Below are 24,971 nucleotides of genomic sequence, written 5' to 3'. Positions count from 1 at the left end.
GTCAGTTTCAAAGACGCTTTATGCTATAGTGATCCAATCTGAATATTATACAAGGTGCAATTCAAAAGTTTCAGGACTTTTATTAAAAAACGAATATAATTTGTTTTTTTTTTTGAAAAATTTATTGGTCGCCTTCAAAATAGTCTCCTTCCGCCTGAATACAACGTTTTGCACGTTGAAGAAGGTTATCGAATGACTTTTTTAGGTCATATGTCGGTATAGCGTTGAGGATGGCGGTCGTCGCCTTTTGGATGACATCAACGTCATAGCGGTTTCCTTTCATGGCCAAATGTAGTTTTCCGAACAAATAAAAATCGCAGGGTGCCATATCAGGCGAATGTGGTGAATGGATGATGATATGAATGCGATTTTTGGTCAAAAAATCTGTCTGATTCTGAGGTCTTTTCGTGTTGTTTTAAAGTGTGCGGGACAAATCGAGCACAAACCTTTCTGAGGCCCAACTTTTCTGTCAAAATACGATAAATCGACGCTGCGGATATTGATAATTCCGATTCCGTATATTTAAACGATGATTTCGGCTCTTTTTTAATGAATTCACGCACAATTTCCATGTTTTTTCGTTCACAACATCTTTTGGCCGGCCCGAACGTTCGTCGTCTTCCAAGCCCTCCCGTCTCTCTTGAAAACGTTTAAACCACCCGTGAATACGGCAACGGGATAGACAATCATCGCCATAAACTTGTTTCATCATTTGATAAGTTTTGGTAAAAGTTTTACCAAGTTTAAAACAAAACTTAATGTTGGCTCTTTGTTCGATGCTCATTTTCCGACTGACACTACAAATGTAATGACACATGTAGCGCGATATCTCAGCTGTTATACAAGTCAGCTGTTATATAAATTTTATACGACAACACTGAAGAATACACAATTGAGGGATAACAATTTCAGACAGATGGCGCCACGTTGTTTAAAAAGTCATGGAAGTTTTCCATACAAGCATTTGATTCCGATCGTTCAGTTTGTATGACGCTTTATACTATAGTGATTCAATCTGAACAATTTCTTTGAAGATTGCATCATTTCTATTCAATTTGTATGGCAACTATATGCTATAGTGTTGCAATATCTGCGGTTTCGACAAATAAGCATCTTCTTAATACTTTATAGGGTCTCCCTGTTCAGGGTATAATTGAACACTTAAGTGATAATTACTATATAAAATAACAGTTGGATTCTCTAAAAAAATAAATATTTTATACTTCAAAAATATTCACCCGAATTTGCTAGTTTGTTTTACAAGCGTGTTCGTGAAATGTTATACGTCAATGAAAAATGTAGATTTTAAACATATTTTTAATTTTTTTTAGTTTGTAAGGAAAATATTTCGATGTATGGCTCGAAACATCAAAAAGGGAAAAATTTTATTTTACTTGTGGCTCAACCTATTGAAAAATAATAGTTTTGTCCAATACCCAGAACAAAGTGGTTTTTGCTGTAGAGTGTAATTGCAATTCAGTAAAATCTGTGGTACTCAACGGCATTAAATCTATATCACTTAACTATTGTAAACCCCTAGCGACACTATTCTTTCTAAAGCTACTTCAATTGTCTGCCACAATAGTGTTTAAAGTAGGCAATAGTACAGGCGCCGAAAAATATGTTAAAATTTAGTATGTGCGTAGTTTCGAAGCGATTGAGTTGGTAAAATTTGATATTAAGATTAATTTGCGTCATAAAAACAGCATTACACCAAGTGTCCCATAAAAGCACAATACAATGACATCACCGCAGCTAAATTGTTTTATTTATTGCACATTAAAATTCCGTAAACACACATAAAAATTGCAAAATTATGAAAGCAGGTGGAAAACGAAGCAACAATAGCAACACGAAATGACCGTTGGAACATAATAAATATTAATACACGCAGAGAAGAACACTGTGAAAGAAGCACATAAAACAAATTGCTACAAGACAATAAAACCTCAATAAAAAATTGCCAACATAAATACAATAAAATGACCGTATACACCCATTAGAAAGTGCAAATTAATATGCATGTTTGAAAATATGGAATATATAAATGTGTACGTATGTGCTTACGAATACCATGCTTCAAACAAGCCAATTGTGGCAGGAGCCAGCACTGGTTTATAAGACACTCATAAAAATCACTTTCTCAAACCTCTAACCACAAGTTTGCCGGCTCCTAAAGGGTATTTTGGTGACTGACGAAAGTTAGGCAGTCCCGTTAAGGCTTTGCGTGGACAAAGGATTGTTGCCTATTTGAAAATTCAATCTTGGCAACAGCAATAAAATTAAAATGAGATAAAGAAGAAAACAACAAAAATACATGGAAAACAAATACCGACAACAAACAAAATGAAAACATGTAATAATAGTAAAAAAATCAATTGCCATACTTATAAGAGAAACAGGCACAAATGAAATGAAAATCTCATCAATTCAAACACAAATCGGCAAAAGCAATACGATTTCGCATTGTTTAGAGCGATTCAATGTATTGTATGTAAATGTGGAAAGTTCAATTGAATGGACGCGTATGGATGAAGGAATTTTCAAGGAGAAATCGTCGGCTGGCATAAGAGGGGGTCAAGTAAATGCGATTAAAATGACAAGTGGAAACAATTTCCGTTACAATGCTTGAATAAAAGATGATATGGGGCCACACTCACAAAAGTTGTTGTTGTTACAGTCATACATGCATACATACATACGTACTTACTTAAACTGTTCGCTATGCTGAAAGCAATAGCAATGAAGAGAAAAAGCAAAACGTTAAGGATATTGCTAAGAAGCAGTTTGTAAATGAATGGATAACGATTTGTAGAAGCAGAGAGAAAAGTCATCAGTAAATTGAAAAACACTAACGAACATACATATTATACATTGAAATAAAGGAATAGGTATGTTTGTTTTGGTGAGCAATTCTACCAGTAATCGCTGGAATTGGAAAGTATAGAGTTTTATAAAAACTCATAGAAATTAGTTTTTATTGGAAATTTATTTATAGGCGCGGCTTCAGTAAGTGTATGCTTCTATATAGTATTTGTTAGTGAAATAGTTGAAATCCGAATATACAAGTATATTTTCAAGCTCCGAGGCGCAGATTATGAGTGGCTAGGACTTAGCATACACCGAAAAAATCTCCGCTGTACTTTAGTTCAGCCTCAAAAATTGAATAAATTGAATTATGAGTTATTCCAGAAGCTATATACTAATTATTAGGACTTTCGTTATCCAGTTGACTTTACGCCGATTCTATTGTCAATGTGTGAAATGTCTTTCCACATTAATATTACGATAAAGCACCTTCGCCCAAACGAAAAATTCAATCAATTTTGCCGTCTCCTTACAGAAATATCACATATACATATGTATAACATATATTATAACATTAAATTCGTAATAAATTTCAATACAAATTACCTCTTCATTACAATATTCTAGGAATTTAATGCAAACACAATTTCAGCATAAATTCTCTTCAAATGTGCAAACACAGAAAGCCAAAAGCAATTTCCTATTAATTGACAAGTACAAGTTATTTACTTCTGGTTGCAATTCAAAACTAACCTCATCATGTGCTCAAGATGTTCATATGAGAGTGAAATTAACTGCACAACCAATAGTATTTAATAAATAAATGCTCATATATTAAGTCTAGTCTAATATTAGTATAAAAGTGACCAAAATTTTGCCAGCCAGCCAGTCATGAACAAGTTATACCCAGAATAAGGTATGTATGTACTTTTATTTTACAGAAAGTTTCCGGAAATTGTTGGCCCATAATTCCAGCCGCTTAAGACGAATGTTTTCACGCAAACGCACCAAAACGCTCAAATAATACTCTTTATTAACCGTCTGTCCGGTTGGAACGAATTCATGATGAACCAAACCGCGAAACTTTCCTGTTTTCATCTTACAACATGTTGCTACTGAGTATAATGAACGATTTTAAGACCAAAAACTCGTTCAATACCATCGATCAATCACCGCATTCACCGGATTTGGCCCCATGCGACTCTTTTTTTTTGTTTCCAAAACTCAAGTGACCACTCCTTACACGGGTTCCACGTTTCGACTCGATTGGGGTCGTAAAAGAAAAGAGCGAACTGAAGGCGATCCCGGACCCGGATCTAAAAGGCATGTTTCGATGATTGGAAAAAGAGGTGGCATATGTGTATCGCTTCAGAAGGAGCATAGTTTGAAGGCGACAAAAGAAATATTGATGAAGATTAATAGCTTAACGTTTTATTTACAATTTCCGGAAACTTTTTGGTCTTCATATATATTAAGCTTTCCAAGCAATTTGTAACACCCAGGAAGAAACGTCGAGGACTCTATAAAATATGTAGCATATGTATAGGTCCGTTTGTCTGTATATGTATATGTACGAATAAAATAATAATATGTTTGGAAGAACTTAGAAAATAGTTCACTCAGCAAATATGAGCACTTTTTGAGAATTTGTTTTTATACAAATCCTAACTAGTTCTAGATCGACTTTCAAATTATTTAGAGCACTTTGATACTCCACAAAAACAGACGAACGAGTAGATTCTGAAATGTCAAAGTATATGTCCTTATTTCTTATTAAGCTCTAATTGCACACAGAGACACAACTGCTTGCAAAATTTAATACAGTTAATTATGTGAGTGGCACGCTCACTACATATGAGCAGACAGAAAAGGCGAGAGTGTTTCATGAAATTGTAAATCTGCTGTCATTCAACAGTTGATCTGTTGCAAATTACAAAATGTTGCTAATTTGCAAAATCCCACCGATTTATGAGCTGCATAATTCGACTGCTAATCACACCGAAGATAACTAATTTAACAGGATTTCATGTGGTTGCAACTACATATTCGTGTATATATGGTATGTGCTCTCATGATATCAGCGCAAACAAATGTGTATGCAAATGAGTAAATCTGCATTTTGATTGAATTAAAGCCCACCAACACACTCATATACATGTGTGTGTGTGTAATGTTATCAGTATGCAGACAGTACGAAACTAATTAATATTAATTTTGAGGATCATTTGCAATTACTCTTACGTCTAACAACATATTGAGTTTTCAATTCTATTTCAGCCAATGTTTGTTTTGCCAATACTCTCAAGTTCAATTTAATGCAGGTGATATAATCTATTTAATATGCGCACAATTAGCAACGAATATACATACACACATACAAAGCTTAACCTGATCTTAATGAAAATGTATTGTAAAGCGCTGGTAAATGTATTTAAAGATTCGATTAACCTTACCACAAATGTGGTTGAGTTTATCCCTGCAAAGATTCTCGTGAACATTTCAATCAATTCCTTCGAATTATTGCTTGACGTGGACAAATGATTAGTGTTTAAGGGTGACGATATTTTAGTAATTAATATATCTAAGTACATACCTAAAACTAAATTTATACAAATCCAAAAACGATAGGAATCGACAGCTCAAACGGAAAGTCGATGCGTCTTTTTTTCGAAAGTAGTGGTCAAAAATTATGATTTTATCTTTTCGAATAAAACTGTGTTAATGTTGAAAACAGGCAATCTACGCAAAAATACAGAATATGCCAATTGCTAAGATAAATTACTAAGATAATAGAAGTAAACTCATAATTGTATAAGTATAATAAAATTTCTTATTTCATATCTAATAGCTACATATATATCTATCTCATGACTAGCTTTGAGACCAACAAACCCTCAATATCGGCATTACTCGTATAAGAGAATATTGTATTATCATTTTTCGATCTTAATAGATGTTTACAAAAATATATTATGTAAATACTTATGAAGCAGTTGGGCCCTTTTTTGATAAAATAACCAGTTTAATATATATTGAGCTAGAGAACAGTTTGAACTAATTTAATCTATTTTTGCCACAAACTATACATAACAAGTAAGGAAGGGCTAAGTTCGGATGTAACCGAACATTTTATACTCTCGCAAAGTCAAATGGTATACTCGTTTGAGATTTCTTTGTGGATTGACTGATATTTTCGGTAGAAGGTCAACTATAGGCACTGGGGTCCACATATTTAGTACTTAGGGGTTTGAACAGTTTTGGTTCGATTTAGACAATTTTTGGCCGCAAGGTGGCATACTTTAATTGCATTATTCACGCAAAGTTTTACGCCGATATAATCATTGTTGCTTGATTTGCATAGTGGAAAGTGAAAGAATCAAGTGGTATTTAAAATGGTGTCATATGGAAAATAGGCGTGGTTGTAATCCGATTTCGCCCATTTTCGCACTATAACATAGAAACATGAAAAGAACGTTACGCACCGAATTTGGTTGAAATTGGTTAAGCAGATCTCAAGATATGGGTTTTCACCTAAAAGTGGGCTGTGCCACGCCCACTGTGTAATTTTGAACGCGGTTCCTATAAAGACATCTCATACCATTCCAGAGATAAAATTTAATGTCTCTGGCGTGTTTAGTGCTTGATTTATCGCGCTTTTAGTAGTTTTTAACAGTACCGTTATATGGGGAGTGGGCGGAGTTGCCACCCGATTTCAACTATTTTCACACCGTCAATAGAAGTGCTACAAACATTTGCGTCTAGTGAATTTGGTTATTATAGAATTAGCGGTTTAGGAGATATGCATATTAAACCTATTAGAGGAGGGACCACGCCCACTTTTTAAAAAGAAGTTTTAACTGCAGATGCCCCTCCCTAATGTGATACTGTGTACCAAATAACAGTCTTGTATCTTATTGCGGAGCTTAGTTATGGCAAGTTATTTGTTTTTGATTAATGGCGTTTTGTGGGCGTGGCAGTGGTCCGATTACGCCCATCTGCAATACCAACCGTCTCACGGTAACAAGAAACATGTCTACCAAGTTTCATAAAGATATCTCAATTTTTACTCAAGTTAGAGCTTGCACGGACGGACGGACGGACGGACGGACAGACAGTCACCCGGATCTCAGCTCGTCTCTTCATCCTGATCATTTATATATATATAACCCTATATCTAACTCGATTAGTTTTAGGTGATACAAACAACCGTTAGGTGAACAAAACTATTATACTCTGTTGCAATATGTCAGCTATATCACGCAACTTCACTTTCCGATCATTCAGAACGGTTTGGTGGATTTTTTTATGTTTTCTGGTGTTACAGCCTCATTTAGACGCCCATTGTGTTGTGCATCATTGGTGTCTCTATGACCACGTTTGAAGTCAGCAAACTAACGTTTTGTTGTGTTTTCTGATGGTACTGAATCCCCATACACTTTTTAAGCCATTGCTTCGCTTGAACGGTATTTTTTCCCATAAAGAAGCAGTGTAAAATTAAAACACGAAATTTTTTATCATCCATTGTTTTCAAAATAAAAAAGTAGCGTCACTCTTAGCACAATAACTCGCAAACTAATGAATAGAATGCCAGCTGTCTTTTAAAGGTTATTACTAATTGAAAATGAGATGAATTCAATCTCACTAGCGCCATCTACGTGTGAGGCCCGGGACTTTTCAGCCCATGTGTTAAACCGAACAGCTGGTCAGCTCAAGCAGTTCCGTTCAACCAACTGCTCGAGTAGGTTGTTATAACAGAGAACTTAAATGAATTCATTTACATTCTCCGGTTGTAAAACCGTTGAAATATCACAAAAAAATGATGAGACATACTCCATTTTCATTACCATCTATCTCAGAGTGATAGGAACGAAAGACAGCTTCAGAGTATATGCCATAGCAATTGAGATCAACAATCAATTTGAGTTCTTCAATATTATTTACAAATCTCGTTAGCACTGAACTGGTTACTGGTTAGTCATAAAATTTCAAATCCTTCACCACTTTAGTACCTACAAACTAGAAAAAAATGCTTATAGCAAGAAATAAGATTATATAAGCGCCTTGAACCTCCTATCCATCTCGCCTAGTCTCAAATTTTATGGCTTATCAATTTTTATGATTAATATAAATGGAAACGCAGGCTAAATTGAACACGTGTATATGTCATCATAACGCACCGATTAAAATACATATATTCTTACATATATATACTCGATTGTATTTCCTGACGAAATTATTTAGACGATTTAGCCGATTGAAGCTATAAAAATGTTATTCTCCTTTTTTCGATTACTGGATGCCGAAATTAAACACAATGGCAAACACAATTTTAACTGTCTATTCTTTCTTTATTCTCTTCCTCTCTTCACCGCCGCTCCGCATCATTGCCGCCCATTGTTGCCACAATTCGGTTGAATAGGAAAATTGCAACAACCTGCACAAATACACGACAACAATGCACAATGGCACCGGCAACAATAGCACCAGCAATAACCACAAAAGCGCACAGCAAGGTAGCAGCAACAACAAGAATAGCAACAGCAGTAGAAATACCGTTAATAGTTGGCGCGCAAGTGCCACTCTTAGTGACCGCAAACATAATAAAAATGTGGCGACAAATATTATCAGTGAAGCGGCACGCAATAACAATGACTATGCGTACAGCAGTAACAACAATAACGGCAATAACAAGAGCAACAACAAGAATAACAATGCCAACATAAGTGGCGGTGGCAATAACATGGGAAACATGGCAAACAGCAACGAGCAAAACATTGCGACGGACAATGACAGTGATAATCGCTATGTGCAACAACAAAAGCAACAACAGGAAGAGGAAGAAACCTCACAGCAAGGGCATTTAGTGTCGTCGTCGGGTGAACTGCAACCAGACATTATACCGTATCCGGCCATGTTGCCGCCACACCGCAGCAATCCAGTGGAAAAAAGCTACCAAAGAAACCAGGCGAACAACAACAACAACAGCAACGAGATTAACAGCAACTATGCAGAAGGTCGGGGTAGGGAGGGCAGCAATATGCACACATTTGACAGCAAGCGTGCGAACAGTGAACTCAACAGCAACAACAACAATGACAATATACGGCGTACGGAAAGTGTTGCTGAACCGAATAAAAGTAAAGCTGTTGCTGGTTTTGGTTTTTATAACCGTTATGACGATGCAGGCGACGATAGTAGTGCCGTTAAACAGATTCAGAGCGTTGAAAAACCGAACGAGCGCGAAGTAGGACAACAGAACACACTTGAGGAGGAACAACAAAAAGAGGATCAACAACTGCTGCAGTGGAAGTTTGAGAAAAATTTGCATTATCAGCAGCCGCGGCAGTCTGCATTGCCAACAGAGCCAGACGCACATTGGTCACCACATTACACACATCGTCACCATCAGCTGAACCATCAACAGCATCATCACCATCACCATCAACATCAACACCAACATCATCTATACCATCAGCAACCTGATCAACAGCATGAGACGCATCCACAGCCGCAGTTACAACACCGTCTTTGGCTTGAACAGTTGGGGGAACAACAGCAACAGCAGCAACAACAACCGGAGCTGCACGCGCTACGCCAACGCAGCACATAACAACGTAGACGAGCACCACAAATGCATCGTCAACGGTGGCCGCCACGCAAAGGACGAGGCAAAAGGAAAAAGACCAACCAGGGAGTGGAACGACGCAGCCACAGCGGGACTATAACGGCGAGGGACGCGGCTGGTGGTGTGTTTGCAATAGGCACACAAGTGGGCATTTCATAAATAAATTGCGGCGACAAACTGATAAGCCGGTGCAAAAGCAACAAAATTATGCGACGCGTTGCAATCCAAACGTGGAAGAGACTCTCTAAAGCAAATGAATGAAAAAACAACAACAGATAAGCAATGAAATATGTGAGCGTGTGTGTGCATGTAATGGGAATAAAAATCGACGAAATGGTGAAGGGAGAACAAAAGCACCAACAAACACCACCCGACAACCGTGCGACGCACTAACGTGTAGTGTTTGTGCAGTGCATTGAAAGGATAAAGCGAGCAACGAAGCGAGCAACCGACAGACAGACAGACTGTGATACAGCGACGCACCGGCGGATGAACACTCAAAGCGACCGGCAACAACAGTTGCAATTTTTGCATATCACAAAGCAAATAAATTTTTAATTTCCCACGCCTCACAAAAAAATGTCATGCAATGTTTTTCAGACAAAGTATAAACACTGTAGCAGCAATAATAACAAACAACTTTGCAAAAGAAAGAGAAGTAAAAAGAAAACCAACAAGTTATCGTGTAAAAGTTGTCGCTACAACGAACAGACAACATAACCGAACACCAAAACAAATAAATTGACGAAATTACTGAAAAAAGAGACAGAAGTAAGCCGTGTGCTCAGTGTTAGGTTTACATCTGTTTGCTGTCACCACTTTTTCTGTTTTAAATTTTCAGTGTTTTTTAAAGTTCGTGTTGTGATAAACACGGATGTATATGAGGAGTCTACACACCATAGTGATAGACTGTCATCAAAATATCTGAAAGTCAAAAGTCCACAGCGCCATTCTGGTAATGCTATTAATTTTATGAACCCGGGTATAAATATGGCATTTAACGAAATAAAAAATATAAACTAGGATCTAGCTATGCAATCCCGCCAGCGTCGAATATTATTAGTATATCCAAAATGCGTGATAGTTTACATTGCTTAATAGAAATATGAATTTGTAAAACAAATATCCCAAACATTAGTGACCAACTTTTCTTTTCATTTCCATTTTTTTTCTACCCAGTATGTAACTTAATTCCTTATAAAGTTTTAGACAAGATTCTAGTTCAACTAAGAAACATATCCTGCACCAAAAGCAGATACCCACATATCTTGATTGCTAACTACGAGTTTTTTTTTATACATATTAGATTTATGGCATATAAGATGTCTTTAGACCTCCTTAAAGATCTATTTTCCCTTTAACATATCAGTAATATTAGATAAGTATTTGAACATTTCATAGTGCAATGGATTAAGGGCACTTAATCTGCATATATATACATACAATTTCATCCGCGTTATATATGGCGAGGTCTTTAGAGAGGGAGAAAGAGAAAGAGAGCGAGAGGGAGAGAAAGAAAGATATGGAGGGGGATTTGAGCGAAACTTGAAACAAAATATTTTAGGTCTCTATAAAGGATGGCTTTCCACACGGATAAAGCAGGTTTTTATTATGATAAGCACTGATCACAAGCCGATCAATGAAATGTTGACTGTCTTTATTATCTCGCCTAATAGATGTATTCAGGCATTTACATCTATAAATTCCGTTCAATTGTTTTTTCAAAGATTCACAACCATTAAATTTATATATATATATTTCTTCGATTCGCCGAGCATTAGAGAGTAGCTCACTAATATTGTTGTCGCTTTCATATGTAAATTTGAAAGAGAGAGAGAGAGAGCGGCGCCCAAATATACCATAGCGAGCAGAGAAATGACAAATCGAATACGCTAATAATAAAGATTATGTGAAAAAACCATATCGAGTATGTGAGCTCTCGCAGCATGCGACAGAGAGTACTCATACAGTTTGTCTCATGAGTTAAGCGAAAAAGGAAGAAATAATTAATTGTTGGATCTGAATATTAGGAATGAAAGTAGAAATCGCTTGGATGAATATAAAAATAAGCTACTATACTACAAATACACAAAATAACTGTATTTAGTTACACATGTGTGTATGTGATAACTCGAAAATATAAGTACTATGCGAAAATGTATAAATATTAGTTGAATAAAAAGAGAAAAATTAAAAAAATTAATTTTAAGTGCAAAAACAACTAAAATAACTTAATTATAAATAAATTCAAAAATAATAATAAAATGCACAAAACAGCTAAAAATGAAAGTAAATATTTTTGCGAGCAAGCCTATACATAAACAATTGAAACACTAACCACATTAAGCTAAATAATTAAAGAAAACTAAGTTAAACAAATAAAACTAAAAGCAGCAAATTTAAAATAACGCCAAAATTCAAGAAAACAAAAACAAAATTAGGTAGTTGCAAGTTAAGAAATAAATTTAAGCTAACTGTAAAAAAGCTTAGACATAAGAAATAATATTGAAAACTTAAATTAAATTAAATTCGGTAAACACACATCAATTAGAAAAGAAAAAAAAAACAAGTTGAATTTTCTCTTACAACCAGCCGAGAGTTGCTGGCCTGCAATTCGAGCGTAAACTGATCTAAATTGTCTAAACGAAAATTGTAAATGCATTATAAGAGCAACATCAATTGCTATTGGATATGAACTGTATAAACGTTAATTATATATTTGTATGTATGTATGTATAAGCATTATATGTATTTATGTATATTGTGTATGTACTGGCAATGTGTTCGACGTATATACTTACATACATATACCTACAGCTAAACTTGTGAAGCTACTGCTGGTGGTCAAACAGAAATTAAGTGAAATTTTTCAAAACCGTGAAACCAAACAGAAAGAGAGGGAGATAGCGAATAGGCAACACAAACAAATTTTGAATTTGAAACAAAAAACAGAGTACTAATGAGTGTATTTTTTGTGGTTGCCCACTAAGCTACTTATACCGAAAGAATGAAATCTAAACTACTACATATCTACATATACATATTCTATATCTGTGTATCTATGTGTACTAATAAGATGCCTGGCATTCGCAAAACGATTAGCAAATGCATACTTGTAAGCATTCATTATTAGTTTTTCGGTTTCGAAAGTGCCGTTTCAGACAGGGACGCAAAAGAGTCTCAAACCAGTTTATTGTGGGCGAGGGGACGACGAGGAAAGACGAAGGGACCGTGCCACTCGTGTTCGGGTGGCACGCTTTGTGTTCTTTTTCGTAACAGCTCGCTGCTACCCTTTTCAGCATTCCTTTTCACTTTCAAATCCTTTGAATGGTTGCAAGAGCGCTCGGTTTCAAATGAATTCGATCGCAAATTTGAGTTCTGTTATCTATTTTTGTATGTAATATGCAAATATGTATGCATAGAATAATAGAAATATTATGACAAATTGTAAATAAGGAGAAAATTAAGATATAGATTATGGAGTAAAGAAATTATGAGTTTTTAATACTTAAAGATTAGGAAATTGCTATTATAAATTTGGCCTTGAAAATATTAGTTGCGGATATTCAATACATTCTTGTGGATTAGGGAATTCCCGTCTTTAGTATTTTTTTGAAACTATTTAGCGGGTAGGTACTTGTATTATGCATATTGTTCTACCATATTCATGGTAATTCATTGCAAGCAAAATGTGTGACCATCATCTCAACATACAAATGAAATACGCCATGCAGTGTTGCGCGGTGTTGCGCAGTCGAACCGCACAAATATTTACGAACATTTTGTGAAAAGGAATGCAGAAAAACTAGACTCGAGTTGCTGGACTCTTTTTGACCGCGTGAATGCCCAGAGCGACACCAAAAGAAAATTTGAAAAAGATCAGACTCTTTTGCATCCCTGTCTGAAACGGCACAAACTCAGAATTTTTCTCTCAGTGCAGCGCCTTAGTTCGCTCATCAACTTTATTGATGAAGCGTTTTTTGTGTAGCACACATATTACCATTTCCTTTTCACCGTTATTTACTTAGTCTTTATTTCCGATGTGATGAAAAATATTATTCAGTTCAATAAAAGGCGAATGTAAGAATATTTTAAACAAAATATGCGTAAACTTTGTTTTCATTGAATAGCTTCGAGAAAATGTAAGTATTTATGATTATGCATTATCGAATAAAACTTTATGTAATTTACTGCATGCCACATTTCAGAAATTCACCGCAGGTATTCAATTCCTTTAAGAATTATCTTTTTTTCATTTCTTTATTATTGAATCTGCTTGTTTAAAGCCTAATAATAGGTAATAAAATTATATCTATTTAAATAAGCTAAATCAGCTCAAGATTGCGGTTGACCCTTTTTTCTAATACAAGCATAGCAAACATGTTTCCCAGCCTCATCCCACTCCATCTACTCGGAGGAGTGTCGCCAAATTCCCTTTGGACGGAAATGGCGGACTGCAAAGCATGTTACCGCTACAGCATCCAAACCCTCTTTTCGGTGTCCCAAGCATTTCAGTTTTGAAAAATTTAAAAATTAACCTGCCAAACAAAAAAAACTAAATCGATTACTCACACTGCAAAAAGTTATTATTTTTTGTTTCGTGCGCCACCCTGTACTTTGCTTTTTATAAGGCTGGTAAATTTTTTTTTTTAACAGGTTTGATTATAAAATTGCAGCAACTGCATTAGCTTATATATTTCTATGTTCCCGGAGTTTAAGTTTGCATTTCTTTCTGATTCTCTCTATTTCCGTAAGAATACCAAGACCTTCGTAAATGTTTTCATTTCGAATGTAACATGGTGAACCCATTATCGCTCGAAGGATTTTTACCTCTGTATTATGTCCATGTTGAATAACATACATTGAAATCGGCTTTATTACCGCCTTGTATAGCAGAACTTTGTAGTCAAGGATAAGTTTTGAATTTCTATCTAAAAGCTAGTTTAAATATGCTGCTCTTATTTGCATGCTAGTTGTTTGGCTGGCTATAACATATGTGAGCCTTCTGTCCAAGTGTATGCCTAGATAAGTTACATAATTCGCTTGTGGTACTTAGATATTAATCTTTTCAATCGGCTGACATATTTTTCGTCCTATTGGAAATGTAAGATGCTTACACTTTTGTTCATTTACATTTATTCGCCAGTTGGCTAGCCATTCTTCGACTAAACTAATTGCTCCTCTGGTACCCTTGACACTCTAAAAGGACATTTATTACGACATACTAAAGCTGTGTCATCCGCAAAAGTGAATGTCAATATGTTATTATCTGTTGGAATATCTGCTGTATGTGAGATACATAGAGTTCGGTCTTGTACACTAGCCCTTATCAATCGTTAATCAGATATGAAATTTACTACTTAAACACTAAATTTCTTTCTTTTTAATTAAAACTCTAATATTTTATTCAATTAAAAAACCAATATTGTTTTATGAAATTTTATAAAAAAGACTGTAGTGCCACACCTATGCGAAGATTGCTAAACAATACTCTATGTGCTCCAATGATTTTCTAATTTCGGTGGTTATTATATTTACTTGTTCTATAGTGCCAAGTTTTGCTCGAAACCTAATTGGTGCATAGGAATTACATTATTTTTACGGAGGAAAGGAGACACCTTTGATAGTAACACTTTTTCAAATTTTTTCGATTATCTGATTAATAACTGATACCGCAGCAGCATTCGCCGAAGGTTTCGGAGGTAAACTATATTTTCAGATAGCAAAGAGAATTATCGTCTGATAAAATTTTACCATATACTTTTTCGTATATGTAGATTGTTGCACAGGTTTGGCGCCATATTTATAAGCCCACATCTCAGCTACATTATAATGCATCTCTTTTGCGACCTATCCTCGACATTGGTTTTGCAAGAAGTTCAGGTATTTTGGTACGAGTCTAGCATAGACACGCTTTATACCCAACACATTAACCAAAATTTGTTGAGAGGATCTACAAGAAATGTTGAGATCCTTTGCTGTCTCTTTCATGCCAACATTACGATTTTCAAGCCCTCTTTCTTTAACTTTTTCTATCATTAACAGTGGTTGATTGACGAGTCGCTCGTCCCAAAACCAACTCGTTCCACAACATTTTCAATGATTTGGTTATCGACCTTTTTGTTGATTGAAAAGTCATGTTAGTTAATTTGGTCAATAAAAAGTTATATAACTACTTATTAACCCGATCTAAGTTCAATAAGTAACACATGGAGACGTATATCTAAATCACAGAACTCAACTTTAACAATAAAACAGAGAAACAAATCGAAACGAAACATTTTGATATAAATATTAGCAAAGCTCAGTAGTTTGCTTACTTGTATTAGTAATTCTCTATATATTTGTAAACATAATCTTCAAAGCATTAACTATCAAACAGTATTCCCTAAAAAAGTCTAATATGCCTGCATTGGGATCCATCCATCCATCTATATTGAATTTCTTCCCTTTATTTTCCCTTCATTTCAATTATTTGGAATAATGATAATAATTTCTATATTTGTTTCCTAATAACCTTCTCATACTTCGTCCTTTTCTTTTATTTAGTTCGTATTTGCCTTGCTCTATATAAATATATACTTATATTCTCACAGTGCGTTGACCGCCGGCTTCGCCCAATGGCTGTGATAATTTCTTGTCAAAACTCATAAATTATTAACAACCCTATGACTTCGTTCCTGTTTCATTCACCTGCCCTTCACTGCGGGCCATCAACAAGCATTTGGTCGTTACGCTTGTCAATCATTTGCCATCTTCTGTGTCTTTGTTCTGTGATTATTCACTTGGACAACCCTAGCGTCCACATCCTTTTTGTCAGCTCAGCTCTGTCTGGCTATATGCTGGTATCTAATCATTTTTGTCGGTAAATCATTTCACTACTCAATTATGACATTCACATTTAAGTGTGTATGTGTGATATGTGTGTGTGTGTGCATTCCTTCATAAGCTGACTCTTGTCATTGAGTGGGTAAATAAAATCCTTGGAATTGTTGATTCAAGAAAAATTCGAGTATTTGTGGATGTCATTGCTTATTTGACTCTCGTATGACCACTGCTCGCATAGTAACTGTATACTGTATTCGTATATATGTATGTATGCTGCGCTGAGTGACAGACGGAAAGTGGGTTTATTGAGTGAATGATTGTGACATGAATGACAGCCGATGCAGCAAGTGATTAGGGAAGTAGTTGCAGGAACGTCTGCTTTCGTCCATTGTTCTCGAATTCCGGCAACGATCCATCAAAGCATACGCACTCGCTGTTATTAATACTCGATCAGTCATTCACTCGCTTACTCTGCTTTGGTAGGTTTACATTTCATTGTTTGCAAATAAATTCAGCACATTTTCAAATGGCTTTTAATCAACTAGTTGAGGTTGCTTGGTTTAGTTAATATTACCTCAAATATTCAAGGATAAGGATTTTAATATTTTTGATTTTGATGCTTCCTTCAAACATACACATACATATCTATGTACATACATTGTATGTATCATTGTATTATCAACTTATATTAGATATTGAAAGGGTCTACGATGTAGTTGGATGAATTCATATATATAGGCAGCTCAATAAATATATACAAGTATGTATACCTATATGACTTTGAAATCCCTAGTTTAGATAGCAAAGTCAACATAACCTAACAAATATGCAAATATTTTCACAAGAGAATTTTTAAACTCATGTTACAAGAGTATAATATTGTAGTTTCATTCAGATAGATAAGAGTTATATATATATTATTGATCAGGAAGGCGAGACGAGTTGAATTTCTAGTGACTGTCTGCCTGTCCAACCGTCGGTCCTACTTGTATATGTCCACTTCCCATATAACGGTTATGTTGAAAACTACTACGTTAAATGTGCGATAACTCAATAAATAAAAGCGTTAGATATACTAAAATTGTCTCCCTATCATCTGAGGAAAAGCTTTATAGGAATCAATTTTAAAATTTGACAATGGGCGTGGGACTGCTCATAATTAGGTGAAAACCCGTATCTCGGGACCTGCTAAACAAATTTCAAGCTGATTTGGGCCAGACTCTTATCCGGACATTCCTATGTTACAGTGCGAAAATAGGCGAAATCCGACTTCAACCACACCTACTTTTCATATAACACAATTTTAAATTCCTTCTAATTCTTTCACTTTTCAGAATACAAATCAAGTACAAATGATAGTATCGGGATAAAACTTTGTACGAATAGTGAACCCCAGTTCGCATATAGCGGTCAACCTGTCTTAATGAAATTGAAAGTTTTATAAAAAAAAATAACACATCTAAAATATTATTATTATTATAATTATAATTACAAAAAAAAATTTTATGATAGATAAAATACAAATTAATTAACCTGTCTCTAGAAAACACAGTTTAAACTCTTCTCTCAAACTCTCAAAATGATTTATTTGAAGAAGAAAAATCTATATAATTGAGTTAAAATTTTTTTTTGGACAAGAAAAAGTTATTTTTGATTTAAACTCTTTACATTTATATAAAAATTACCGAATGTGACGGTTTTTGACGAAAAATTTATTTTAACGATTAAGGAAAGTATGTTGTCGTTTAAGACTTTTCTTTAAAACTCGAATAATGGCCACACAAATTTTTTTTAAATTGATAACTTTTAATTGGCTAGAAAGTGAACTCTCCACAGCTTCTAGAATTCTATCAGAAATAAAAATTTTAACTAGAAAATATGCTTTATAACTGAGTGAGCCGCCGCTTGATGTAAAATTCACAATCTCTCACCTTATGAATATCGAACTGAAGCATTGCATTCGATATTCATTATCAGAAGATATTAGTTTATTAACTGTTAAAGAGACTACTTCAACGTTCAAACAACGTCAACTATTGTTAGTTGCTCAGTGGGTGCTGAATTGAAAACGTTTGTGTAGTTCGATATCTCCTAAGCTCGATAATCGCAAAGCGATAGTCAGGCAGCTACAAAAATCATAACAATCGGTGCATCAACGAAAGTGAAAGACATGAAATCAAAACGTATTGTGATTATCGGTGCTGGCGCAGCTGGCATAGCTGCAGCGACACGTCTGTTGGAGTCAGGCTTCGAAAATGTTCTGTTACTTGAGGCTGAAAATCGTTTTGGTGGGCGCATTCACACCATACCTTTTGCGGACAATGTCGTCGATTTGGGAGCACAGTGGTGTCACGGTGAGCAGGGCAATGCAATCTATGAGTTAACGCGCGATTTAGATATGCTGCATCCCACGGATGAAATTGAAGGTGACTTTAAGTGCATACGCTCCAATAAGGAAGTGGTCGCCGATGTCGTGATCGATAGGCTCAGATCAATTACCTCCAATTTAGAGCCAACACAACAGAAGGGCTTGAAAGATTATGAGGGTTCATTAGGCACCTATCTCACGGAAGCATTCTGGCGCAATCTGCAGCCGTTGACTGATGTCGACAGGGTCGTAGCGCGTGAATTTTTTGAGAACTGCAAGAAAATGTTCAGTTCAATGGACGGTGCCGATCATCTGTTTGAGGTATCCGGTAAGGGTCAACACGAGTATCTGGATTGCGAGGGCGATCTGCATCTAAACTGGAGAGATAAAGGTTTTCGCAGCTTTCTGTGTTTACTAATGAAAGCCGATCAGGCCGATGCGTTCGACTTGGGACTACTGAACGAACATATACAATACAACGCACGTGTTGAGCATATTGAGTGGCAGTCGCCAACAGGAGATATACGCATACGCCTTTGGAATGGCGAACTTATCCTTGCGGATCATGTCATCTGCACCGTTTCACTGGGTGTGCTCAAGGAGATCCATCAGAAATTATTCATACCGCCGCTGCCACTTGTTAAATGTCGAGCTATTGACGGCCTCAAACTAGGTACAGTAGATAAAATTTACCTCGAGTTCAAGGAACCGTTCACGCCGCTAGATTGGCCTGGTTTTTCACTACTGTGGCGTGAGGAAGATTTAGTGGAGTTACGAAATACAGGGTACTATTGGCTTGAGAGTCTCTTTAGCTTTCATCGCGTTTCGTGTCAGCCTCGCCTGCTGCAAGGTTGGATTATTGGGCAACATGCGCGACACATGGAAACTTTATCCGAAGCTGAGGTATTCGATGCTTTGCTGTGGCTTTTTAAGAAATTCTTCACATCGGAAGTGCCTACACCAGTGAGATTGCTGCGCACACGCTGGTATACTAACCCCAATTTCCGAGGCAGTTACTTCTTCCGCGCCATCTATACTGAAGAAGTAAAAACAAGCAGCTCAGACTTGGCGATACCGATCCTTGATGAAAAGGACGGCAGGCCACTGTTGCAATTCGCCGGTGAAGCTACGCATCCACACTTCTATTCGACGGCTCATGGTGCGGTGGATAGCGGTTGGCGGGAGGCGCAACGTTTGATTACGCACTATCTGGATCACAACCCGCACTTGGAAGAATAGTTCGATAGCACTAAAAGCACGTGCCGCCGGACGCCGTAGCGATAGTATAAATGGCGATAGCGATAATTGTGGTGATTGCCGATTGTAGTAAATAGGACAATATATAATATTTATTATTGCACTTGAAATTTAGTTTGTAATAGTGTAGACCAAAATCAATATCTTATCTTGTTCGATTATAAAACCACTTTGTTAAAAAACACTGTTTCAAAGTTTATTTACGTCTAGTGATTTTTAAGTACAAATACGTCATCAGTTGAGTTATAGTCCGAAATCTTTTGTGGTACAGTCTTTTAACTCATGCTAGTACTACATACATATATTGGCTGAAAAGTCGGTGGCCTAACAATAAAGAATTGTTCTGTTAAATTAAAGTATGATTTTATTCTTGGATATAATATCCATCTAAAGTAACATAGTACCGGTTGTAATTGTTCTAAAAAATTTGGACACAGTGCCAGAAGCGTGAAACTTCAAAGCCCTCACAATACGACATTTCATCTTCGCTTCCACATTTGAGTTACTTATTTTCGAGTAAGCCACTTTTTGAGTCTGAGAAAGAGGAAATAGTAGCTGAGGGCGAAATCTGTTGAATACGGTGGCTGAAGGACTAGTTTAGTGGATTTGGGATTCCAATGATACTGCCGAACGCACTCAAATTCGTTTTGCGATATGCGATCAAAGTTGCACTCTTAGCGCTAGCTTTTGTATTGTTAAAATTGCAGAGATAGTGTCAGTTTGAGTTGTTTGGTGGCATCTCTCAGTCAGACGAAGGACTCTTCAGACCACGCATAGAGGCTTATTTTCAATATAAAAATTATTTATTTAATTCAAACTTTTTTCTGTCTTAAAGATACACATTTAAAGAATAATTTCTGAGATTTAAAAAAAAAATTAAAACTCCTAATTGAAAAAAAAAATCCGTCGTCCAAACTTTGGCAACCGACTTTGACTTCACAGTTTCGAGAAAAACGCGTTTAAAGTTTTAAGTGACTATATAGCTGATCTCGAGCGCGCAACTTTTCAAAGCTGTATCTCCGAAACTATAACAGGGATCAACTTGAGAATTTAGGACAATATTGTAGATATATTATAGAATTAAATAAGATAATTAGATTTTTTTTTGTTTTTTGAAACCGTGAAACCCATGTAACCCCTTAAATAGAACTTAATCATATCTACATCTGCGAAAACAAAGTTCATTACGGTGGCTTGATGACCTTTACAAATAATCTACGAAAATTTAAATAGCCCGTTTTCTAGGTTTTGACTTTTTGTTGACATTCTAACGTATGGGTCAATTTAACTGATTATTTGAAAATAGGTTATCCATAAAAATCGTTGGGTATTATTAGAAGATTAAATCGAATTAAACACCATTCTTTGAAAATAAAAAATTATGAAAGTAAACAAGTAATAATAGACTAGTATTACCAAAAATAACTTTTAGGCAAATAAATGAGAAATTTCATCAAAAAACGCATTCTTTACTAGCATCTTTAGATACTTTTATGCCATCATTTCCTTTAAGTCTTACCTGCTAGGTTTACATTGCCACTCCAAAGGCAAGAAAGTTAAGCATATAATCAAATCAAATCGTAATCAGAAAATCAAGGTAAAAATCAATATATGCCTAAAATTACGGCAATCAAATAAAAATTAGTCATCAAAAATGCATGGTCTCCATCATTAGAAAGGTGTACACAAGTAGTACTCTGCGCGTCCAATATTGGTGCTTCAGCGATGAATGAGTGATTGCACATAATGGGTGTTGAGATGTCATAAAAATAAAGAGTATAATACAAATAATAATAACCGGTTTGTTTGGGGTAATTTTCCGCCTGGCAAGTGCCACAATCATTGAGCCAGTAAATATCAGGAGGGCCATATAATTTGGTGCGGCGTTTATTTATATTTTTCATTCGCTGCTGCTACACATATCCATGCATGCGAGTACATAATTGTCATTTCGATCGCATACACACATTCATACAAACATACATACATACAGACGTTAATGTTGCGAACATTAACTTAGCCATTCGACAGCAAAGTGTGGCGCACATAAAGCTCAACATTGGCGGAAGCAGGCAAACAACGAAGCGGACATGCAACAGCAAACGGAAACCGACGAAAGTGCGACAGTACATGCGGTTTTTATGGGCAGATCTACATACAAGCAAGCGTTGTTGGGCCAGTTATACTACAAACGCACAATTTATGTGTAAATGCACGAGCAACAGCTGCATTGTAGCAGCACCCTGTACAGAGACACAAGCATGAAATTGCGGCTGTGAAAGCACGTCGCCGAATGCGGCTTCCACATCCGCCTCACAGCGTGTGGTGATAAGGCTATAACGAATAATTGGGCGAGTTTTTATCCTCTCACACTGCATACGGGTACATTTATGCGGGGTTCTTAGAAAGAACCGATTGGACAATTCTTCTGAAAACACAATATGTTATATCACAGGTATCGGCTAGAATTGGGATCAACTCCCACGGATTAGGATCAACTCTCACGCGAGACATGGTGTGGACTTTGGAACACTTATTAGAGTTGAGAGACGGTAAAATATTAGGGGCCAACTTATATAACATAATATTAGTAGCTAAGCATCCAATTTTTTATTAGGGTGTTATCTCATATTAACGAGACGATTCTCAAACACAATTTCATTCATTTCCATTAATAACCGGTATATAATCGAGTTAAGTTGCTCGCATTGAATCACTCAAATATTTACATTTTAAATACGCGAAATGTCAAGCAAACAGCATAAGCGCTTCAATTTCACATTTTGTTTACGTTATATAATCGAATTACAATTATTGGTAATTTTTATGTTTTGCAAACAACAATTTGCATGACATTAAATTTATTAGCCAATAAAATAGGGAGCAAACCAAAATTATATACACACCATCATAAACAACAGTTAAGTGTAATTTACCTGACCAAGCCATATTTATGTCCATCATTAGTGTCAACAAAACAGCTGCCACTGATACGCTCCTTCCTCCTCATTCGCTCGCTCATTTCAATTTTCATTCTGGCATTCATTGGCTTTCGCAGGAAATTCGCTCTGCCATGACATTTGCTCATTTGACACCCTCAGTGTCCACGCTTCGGCAGCATTCGCGGACTGTAAATTTGAAATATCCAACAACCATTAGGCACAGTGGGCACAACAGCAAAGAACTAGCTGAAAAAAGTTTGGACTTTAATCAAATTCAGCACCTCTGTTGTATTTGTAGGGAAGTTGGATGGCACGCGAACACTGTTTATTGCCATCGTCTAACGGTTTTTATGATCGCCGCCCTGTCTCGCCACCGCTGTGTGCTTAAATTACCGGAATTGAGAGTGACATTTATACGCCAGTTGACATTGCAATGCGGCATCATTATTTGCTCTACGCAATCGACAGCACAGGTGGCCGCTATTTTTGTTTTTTGGCTGCTGGTTATGTGCGTGAATTCAATTACAGCGCAACATTTGTGTATAGAGATTTGCACTTGCAGTCAATGACGCCACATTTGTCCCATAATGTCAACAGTCGGCCTCGTGTATTTTTGGCTTGGGTACATTACATTCCATTGCTATTGCAACGCTCGATAATGGAAGTCATTGTCAATAAATCCCTCTGGAAACTCTTGTCATTTTAGAATAGTGGTTCACTATTAAGTGCATCAATAAAGGTCATTTATCAATTTCAGAACATTTGTGACTATAAGAATCTGATGAAAGCAGTAGTGAGAACGCTTGATTTTATATCGTTGTATTGCGTCAAAATGTAATCGTCTTTCTGATCTTAAGTACAAGTAACATTATCAAGCCTTTCAGAGGTTTTACTAGAGCCGAGTCTTTGAGGGTTGTCTAAAAACATTTTCGGAATCAGAAAATATGGTTTTAAAATTTTGAGAAAAAAAATTGTTTTTGCATTAGATTTCATGTAATCATAATGCATACAAAAACATTTTAATGAGACTAGTATAAGAAAATACTGAAAATATACGATCAAAAAACTATGAAACGATTATTTGGAGTTCCAAACGTGTTTTGTAACTTTGTGAAATTCGAAAAGAAGAAAAGAGTCGGAACATCATCCATAAAACAATACTTGTCAAACATCAGCACAACCCCTGACTTGAACTCCCAAAATAGCGATAATAAAGCTACTTAGCTCTCCTGGCATTACGGTATGGATATAAATATTATTAAAAAATATTCATGTAAATTAAAGGCTATATTCACTTGTGAATTTCATAACATCGATTTTACAACAACGAATGTACACACATTTGAGAAAATTTTCCGAAAACTTAAGTTCGGCAAATATTGTAATTTCGGAGATATGACTTGACAATTTCGCACGACATTCTTAGATATATTTCTGCGAGGTAATGATCGAAGCTATAAGATTTCTGATAATAATTTCAGTTTTCAAGCTACTCTCTCCAATTTTAAGCTGAAGACTCTTCCTTACCGCTAGATACCTCGTTTCAGAGTTCCTCGGTTACGGATGAAGATTATCCAAAATTTTTCAAAGTGAATCGCCGATTATAAAAGTATATTAAGATCTGTAAATGAAATGTTTATATCTATAAAATACACGAAAAGTCGCAGTGAATACATTCCCTTAGGTGTTTACCTATAAATTCGAAAATAACCATAACGTATATATCTTATTAGAATATATTTTTATACATATTTATGTAATGGAACTCATATCTCTACTAAATGCTTGATCGAGGTCGCCTCATGATTGTCTGTTATACATATCATTGCTTTGAAATACTCCGTTTTATACAATATTTTTAGCAATATCAAAAATTTTGTAACAGACAAATTTATAAAAGTATTCTATCATTAGTGTTTTCCTATATTTATACTTTAAACAGAAACCTTCTCAAATGCTCCGATCTATACCATGCACGTGCATATGCAATAAATCTTGTTCATATACTATCCACACACAGTTCAACTTTACTGATTGACATTGATATGCAACACTTAAATACGGTAATTTTATCATCGACAACATTATTATCATTACCGAGCACATTAAAATAATGATTAACCAATGCAGCGCGAGCTTACGG

The 24,971-nt window shown here is 35.8% G+C and overlaps 2 protein-coding genes across 3 annotated transcripts in view; both read left to right on the top strand.

Moving 5' to 3' along the window:
* The window catches only part of Ccn (cellular communication network factor protein Ccn), a 119,853-nt gene extending 106,317 nt beyond the window's left edge, over window positions 1-13,536 (top strand). For both annotated transcript variants that reach the window (XM_036366522.2, XM_014240568.3), the window contains one exon: window positions 8,228-13,536. In XM_036366522.2, coding sequence (XP_036222415.2) covers window positions 8,228-9,418 — 1,191 coding nt within the window. In that variant the 3' untranslated portion in view covers window positions 9,419-13,536. The remainder of the gene's footprint in view (window positions 1-8,227) is intronic.
* Window positions 13,537-18,304: 4,768 nt separating this feature from the next.
* On the top strand, window positions 18,305-20,205 carry LOC106621636 (spermine oxidase). The gene has a single exon (XM_014240570.3). The coding sequence runs from the start codon at window positions 18,432-18,434 to the stop codon at window positions 19,866-19,868; it is 1,437 nt and encodes a 478-aa protein (XP_014096045.2). The 5' UTR covers window positions 18,305-18,431; the 3' UTR covers window positions 19,869-20,205.
* The last annotated feature ends 4,766 nt before the right edge of the window (window positions 20,206-24,971 follow it).

The sequence above is a fragment of the Bactrocera oleae genome, chromosome 6 (assembly GCF_042242935.1).
Source record: "Bactrocera oleae isolate idBacOlea1 chromosome 6, idBacOlea1, whole genome shotgun sequence".
NCBI classification, from domain to species: domain Eukaryota; kingdom Metazoa; phylum Arthropoda; class Insecta; order Diptera; family Tephritidae; genus Bactrocera; species Bactrocera oleae.
The sequence above is the reverse complement of the archived record's forward strand: the minus strand, read 5'-3'. Positions and strand labels throughout refer to the sequence as shown.